Below are 7463 nucleotides of genomic sequence, written 5' to 3'. Positions count from 1 at the left end.
ATATATAGGAGGCTTGTTTTGTGTTGGGATTTTGTATGTGATTGTTTCCTGTCTCTGTGTTTGTGTTCTGCACCAGATAGGTCTGTCTCGGTTTTTACATTTGTTATTTTGTATTTTGTATAGTGTTCACGTATTCGTCTCTTTGTTTATTAAATATGTTGAACACTAGCCGCGCTGCATTTTGGTCCTCTCCTTCACCAATGGAAAAAAACCGTTAGAGGTGGTGAATTTTTTTAGGGATGGAAGAAATTCTCTGAATATTTATTTGTACTGCTGTGGAGAGGCAAATGGCCAACTCGACAATATCACAACAACTTGGGGACAGTGGGTTCAGAACAACAGACAAAAACTGTTTTCAAAAAATATATATATATACCACCTCCCAAAAGGGCACTAGGCTGGTGGGATGGCAAAAGAGCAGGTGTACGGGCACAGGTAGACCCCTGCTGTTTCCAACCTGTCAATGCCATCCTTCCCTCTCATGTATAATTGGCCAGCTGAGGCCAGATGATGTCTCATCTTTTCCGAGATGGCTCCTGTATACGCTACAGGCTTAAGATCCTCAACCACACACACACCAAAATAATATGGGTAGTGAGATGGAGAGATACCTGAATAATATGGGTAGTGAGATAAAGCGATACCTGCATAATATGGGTAGTGAGATGGAGAGATACCTGAATAATATGGGTAGTGAGATAAAGAGACACCTGAATAATATGGGTAGTGAGATGGAGAGATACCTGAATAATATGGGTAGTGAGATGGAGAGATACCTGAATAATATGGGTAGTGAGATGGAGAGATACCTGAATAATATGGGAAGTGAGATGAAGAGATACCTGAATAATATGGGAAGTGAGATGGAGAGATACCTGAATAATATGGGTAGTGAGATGGAGAGACACCTGAATAATATGGGTAGTGAGATGGAGAGATACCTGAATAATATGGGTAAATAGATGGAGAGATACCTGAACAATATGGGTATTGAGATGGAGAGATACCTGAATAATATGGGTAGTGAGATGGAGAGATACCTGAATAATATGGGTAGTGAGATGGAGAGATACCTGAATAATATGGGTAGTGAGATGGAGAGAAACCTGAATAATATGGGTAGTGAGATGGAGAGATACCTGAATAATATGGGTAGTGAGATGGAGAGATACCTGAATAATATGGGTAGTGAGATGGAGAGATACCTGAATAATATGGGTAGTGAGATGGAGAGATACCTGAATAATATGGGTAGTGAGATGGAGAGATACCTGAATAATATGGGTAGTGAGATGGAGAGATACCTGAATAATATGGGTAGTGAGATGGAGAGATACCTGAATAATATGGGTAGTGAGATGGAGAGATACCTGAATAATATGGGTAGTGAGATGGAGAGATACCTTAATAATATGGGAAGTGAGATGGAGAGATACCTGAATAATATGGGTAGTGAGATGGAGAGATACCTGAATAATATGGGTAGTGAGATGGAGAGATACCTGAATAATATGGGTAGTGAGATAAAGAGACACCTGAATAATATGGGTAGTGAGATGGAGAGATACCTGAATAATATGGGTAGTGAGATGGAGAGATACCTGAATAATATGGGTAATGAGATGGAGAGATACCTGAATAATATGGGTAGTGAGATGGAGAGATACCTGAACAATATGGGTAGTGAGATGGAGAGATACCTGAATAATATGGGTAGTGAGATTGAGAGATACCTGAAAAATATGGGTAGTGAGATGGAGAGATACCTGAATAATATGGGTAGTGAGATGGAGAGATACCTGAATAATATGGGTAGTGAGATGGAGAGATACCTGAATAATATGGGTAGTGAGATGGAGAGATACCTGAATAATATGGGAAGTGAGATGGAGAGATACCTGAATAATATGGGTAGTGAGATGGAGAGATACCTGAATAATATGGGTAGTGAGATGGAGAGATACCTGAATAATATGGGTAGTGAGATGGAGAGACACCTGAATAATATGGGTAGTGAGATGGAGAGATACCTGAATAATATGGGTAGTGAGATGGAGAGATACCTGAATAATATGGGTAGTGATATGGAGAGATACCTGAATAATATGGGAAGTGAGATGGAGAGATACCTGAATAATATGCGTAGTGAGATGGAGAGATACCTGAAAAATATGGGTAGTGAGATGGAGAGATACCTGAATAATATGCGTAGTGAGATGGAGAGATACCTGAAAAATATGGGTAGTGAGATGGAGAGATACCTGAATAATATGGGTAGTGAGATGGAGAGATACCTGAATAATATGGGTAGTGAGATGGAGAGATACCTGAATAATATGGGTAGTGAGATGGAGAGATACCTGAATAATATGGGTAGTGAGATGGAGAGATACCTGAATAATATGGGTAGTGAGATGGAGAGATACCTGAATAATATGGGTAGTGAGATGGAGAGATACCTGAATAATATGGGTAGTGAGATGGAGAGATACCTGAATAATATGGGTAGTGAGATGGAGAGATACCTGAATAATATGGGTAGTGAGATGGAGAGATACCTGAATAATATGGGTAGTGAGATGGAGAGATACCTGAATAATATGGGTAGTGAGATGGAGAGATACCTGAATAATATGGGTAGTGAGATGGAGAGATACCTAAATAATATGGGTAGTGAGATGGAGGGTGAGAGAGACATATGCACACACACACCCAGACTGATACATCCACCCAGACTGATACATTCACCCAGGCTGATACATCCACCCAGACTGATACATCCACCCAGACTGATACATCCACCCAGGCTGATACATCCACCCAGGCTGATACATCCACCCAGGCTGATACATCCACCCAGACTGATACATCCACCCAGGCTGATACATCCACCCAGGCTGATACATCCACCCAGGCCGATTCATCCACCCAGGCCGATACATCCACCCAGGCCCATACATCCACCCAGGCCCATACATCCACCCAGGCCGATACATCCACCCAGGCCGATACAGCCACCCAGGCCCATACATCCACCCAGGCCCATACATCCACCCAGGCCCATACATCCACCCAGGCCGATACACAAAACATATTTTGCTTAGATAATTAGTGAGTTTGTATGTTGTCAACATTAAACGACGCAAATGAAATAAATGGTGAGCAAATGAAACCAGACACACTCCCAGGTCATTGTTCCCCAGACAGCATCATTATAACCACCTTACTCTCTTTCTGAGTCGCTTCCCCCCTAACAGTTCAATACGTGTTGTCTCCAACTTCAGAATGCTGTACAACGTAATTAGCTGGGTGTCAAGAGGGTTGCAGAAGTAGCAGCTGGATTGACCGAGGATTTCAATTACAATTTCATCTATCACCTGTTTTTTCCACCCCGGATGTCTCCTAACTTCCATGTTGGGTATTTGTATTGTGTTTCATCAGTATTTGTATTGTGTTTCATCAGTATTTGTATTGTGTTTCATCAGTATTTGTATTGTGTTTCATCAGTATTTGTATTGTGTTTCATCAGTATTTGTATTGTGTTTCATCAGTGACCAGGTGGAGAGCTACACCTGTTATCAGAACAGACCTACAGGTAACATATCTTACAGTAACACAGTGTTATCAGAACAGACCTACAGGTAACATATATTACAGTAACTCAGTGTTATCAGAACAGACCTACAGGCAACATATCTTACAGTAACTCAGTGTTATCAGAACAGACCTACAGGCAACATATCTTACAGTAACTCAGTGTTATCAGAACAGACCTACAGGCAACATATATTACAGTAACACAGTGTTATCAGAACAGACCTACAGGTAACATATCTTACAGTAACTCAGTGTTATCAGAACAGACCTACAGGCAACATATCTTACAGTAACACAGTGTTATCAGAACAGACCTACAGGCAACATATCTTACAGTAACACAGTGTTATCAGAACAGACCTACAGGTAACATATCTTACAGTAACTCAGTGTTATCAGAACAGACCTACAGGCAACATATCTTACAGTAACACAGTGTTATCAGAACAGACCTACAGGTAACATATCTTACAGTAACTCAGTGTTATCAGAACAGACCTACAGGCAACATATCTTACAGTAACACAGTGTTATCAGAACAGACCTACAGGCAACATATCTTACAGTAACACAGTGTTATCAGAACAGACCTACAGGCAACATATCTTACAGTAACACAGTGTTATCAGAACAGACATACAGGCAACATATCTTACAGTAACTCAGTGTTATCAGAACAGACCTACAGGCAACATATATTACAGTAACACAGTGTTATCAGAACAGACCTACAGGTAACATATCTTACAGTAACTCAGTGTTATCAGAACAGACCTACTGTAACATATCTTACAGTAACACAGTGTTATCAGAACAGACCTACTGTAACATATCTTACAGTAACACAGTCACACACTCACACACGCACACACACACACACACACTTCCACCCTCCTTCAACCCTCCTTCATCCGTATGCATAGATAAAACTTGTTCGGATTTTTACTTTTACTTTCAAGGGATAATTTTTTAAATCCGTGCAGAGTTCTCTCCTCTTTGAAATGTCTTTCCTAAAGCTACACATATTATCCTACAGAATGACGATTGTTTAGAGCTGTGTTGGATTCTTAAAAAGCTGTTTGTTTATCAGAGCAAAAAGCGAAGTCACACTTGATTCAAAATGGCCGCCATTTTTATAGAAATGTGAAATCTGCAGGATATAAAAGCTTCTCTTTTAGAGGGGGATTGAGACTAACATTAGCATCATATCTTTACAGTCTGACTCCAATGCTGTTTCAGTCTCTTCTGTTTTCCATACATTCTCAATTGGACATTGAGGCTAAAATTGTGGTAGTCATCTTTAATAAAAATAATAAACTATACAACTATAGTTGGAGACACATAACATGATTGAATAACATACTTTTGCAAGGCAGTACAAGTCTTGGAGACTTTTTTTTTTTTTTTTTTTACAAGACATTACTTGAAATGCCCAGATGTTGCCATGACTACTAATGCATAGTAACGTAATGGAGTTGTCTGTTGGTGTGGGTACTCAATGTGACACACGATAGAGCTGCTACGATGGCCTTAGAGGTCTCATTAAACACGGCTAGACACAGATAACTATCTAATGAACCACTACAGATCCACACACGCACGGACATGCTCCTATGCACGTACACATGCATACACACGTATACTCACACATACACGTACACACAAACACGTACACACATACACGTACACACATACACGTACACACACATATGCACACATACACACACATACACACACGTACACACATACACACATACACACACACATGTTAAAAGTGTCTTGCTAGCTTTCTCTCTCTTTCTCTTTTTCTCATATACACACACACACGTACACACACACACGCACCCACTGACACGCTAATGCAGAGACAACCACCTAATAGAGGGACAATAAGGGAGAATGATTAGGAGAATCAGATGTGTTTCTCAGCCTTCATTAAGCCACAGCTCAACAGATAAGATACATGATGATACAAGAACACACATGGAAATGTCCAATACTAAATTAGATCAACACAATTCTACGGATCTCACTGCACCAAAATATAGGATGGAAAACACACACACACACTCACTTACACACTCACACACACACACCGTCCAGCAGCTAGGGGTTATTGGGGGTCAGTTGAAAACAATGGTCTCAGAAAGAAGACAGGACCAAATCAGAAATGGAGGGATGAGAAGAGAGGAGGATGGAGAGAGATGCCGATTCAGATGTATGGAGAGAGATGCAGATGTATGGAGAGAGATGCAGATGGATGGAGAGATGCAGATGGATGGAGAGAGATGCAGATGGATGGAGAGAGATGCAGATGGATGGAGAGAGATGCAGATGGATGGAGAGAGATGCAGATGGATGGAGAGAGATGCAGAAAGAGAGAAGGATGGAGAGAGATTCAAAAAGAGTGACGGAAAGCTAAATACAGGATGAGGCATGCGGCTGGACAGAAGGAGAAGAACATGGGTAATGAGGGAGTGAGGAGCAGTAATGCAGGAGCACTGAGGAGCAGTAATGCAGGAGGACTGAAGAGCTGTAATACAGGAGGACTGAGGAGCAGTAATGCAGGAGGACTGAGGAGCTGTAATACAGGAGGAATGAGGAGCAGTAATACAGGAGGACTGAGGAGCAGTAATGCAGGAGGACTGAGGAGCAGTAATACAGGAGCACTGAGGAGCAGTAATGCAGGAGGACTGAGGAGCTGTAATGCAGGAGGACTGAGGAGCTGTAATACAGGAGGACTGAGGAGCAGTAATACAGGAGCACTGAGGAGCAGTAATACAGGAGGACTGAGGAGCAGTAATGCAGGAGGACTGAGGAGTAGTAATACAGGAGGACTGAGGAGCAGTAATACAGGAGGACTGAGGAGCAGTAATGCAGGAGGACTGAGGAGCAGTAATACAGGAGCACTGAGGAGCAGTAATGCAGGAGGACTGAGGAGCAGTAATACAGGAGGAATGAGGAGCAGTGATGTAGGAGGACTGAGGAGCTGTAATACAGCAGGACTGAGGAGCAGTAATACAGGAGAACTGAGGAGCTGTAATACAGTAGGACTGAGGAGCTGTAATACAGGAGGACTGAGGAGCAGTAATACAGGAGAACTGAGGAGCTGTAATACAGGAGGACTGTTGAGCAGTAATACAGGAGAATAGGATGAAAGTCTTAGTAGAGTTATGCACAGCTTTGATTACCTCTATCGGTTATTAGGCTATACCTGCTGGCCTGAGAGAGAGGGGGATTAGAAAGGGAGACAAGGAGAGAGGGGGAGAGGAGAGAGAGAGGGAGAGAGAGAGTAAGACAGAGAGAGAGACAGACAGAGAGAGAGAGAGAGAGAGAGAGAGAGAGAGAGAGAGAGAGAGAGAGAGAGAGAGAGAGAGAGAGAGAGAGAGAGAGAGAGAGAGAGAGAATATGTGTTTAAAAGTTGCAATTTGGTGACTGTTTCCGAATGTGTGTGCACTTTCTTGTGGACATACGTGAGAGTGGACATACGTGAGAGTGGACATACGTGAGAGTGGACATACGTGAGAGTGGACATACGTGAGAGTGGACATACGTGAGAGTGGACATACGTGAGAGTGGACATACGTGAGAATGGACATACGTGAAAGTGGACATACGTGAGAGTGGACATACTTGAGAGTGGACATACGTGAGAGTGGACATACGTGAGAGTGGACATACATTGGGGCAAAAAAGTATTTAGTCAGCCACCAATTGTGCAAGTTCTCCCACTTAAAAAGATGAGAGAGGCCTGTAATTTTCATCGTAGGCACACTTCAATTATGACAGACAAAATGAGAAAAAAAAATCCAGAAAATCACATTGTAGGATTTTTAATGAATTTATTTGCAAATTATGGTGGAAAA

At 41.9% G+C, this 7463-nt stretch overlaps 1 protein-coding gene across 1 annotated transcript in view; it reads left to right on the top strand.

The window, feature by feature from the left end:
- Nucleotides 1–983: 983 nt before the first annotated feature.
- Nucleotides 984–7463, top strand: part of LOC120028506 (putative uncharacterized protein DDB_G0286901) — a 24392-nt gene continuing 17912 nt past the window's right edge. Inside the window, exon 1 of the mRNA XM_038973703.1 lies at nucleotides 984–2685. Within this exon, the coding sequence (XP_038829631.1) occupies nucleotides 984–2685 (1702 nt within the window). The remainder of the gene's footprint in view (nucleotides 2686–7463) is intronic.

The sequence above is a fragment of the Salvelinus namaycush genome, chromosome 34, assembly GCF_016432855.1.
Source record: "Salvelinus namaycush isolate Seneca chromosome 34, SaNama_1.0, whole genome shotgun sequence".
NCBI classification, from domain to species: Eukaryota; Metazoa; Chordata; class Actinopteri; order Salmoniformes; family Salmonidae; genus Salvelinus; species Salvelinus namaycush.
Note: the sequence above shows the minus strand (reverse complement) of the source record. Positions and strands in the feature narration are given on the sequence as shown.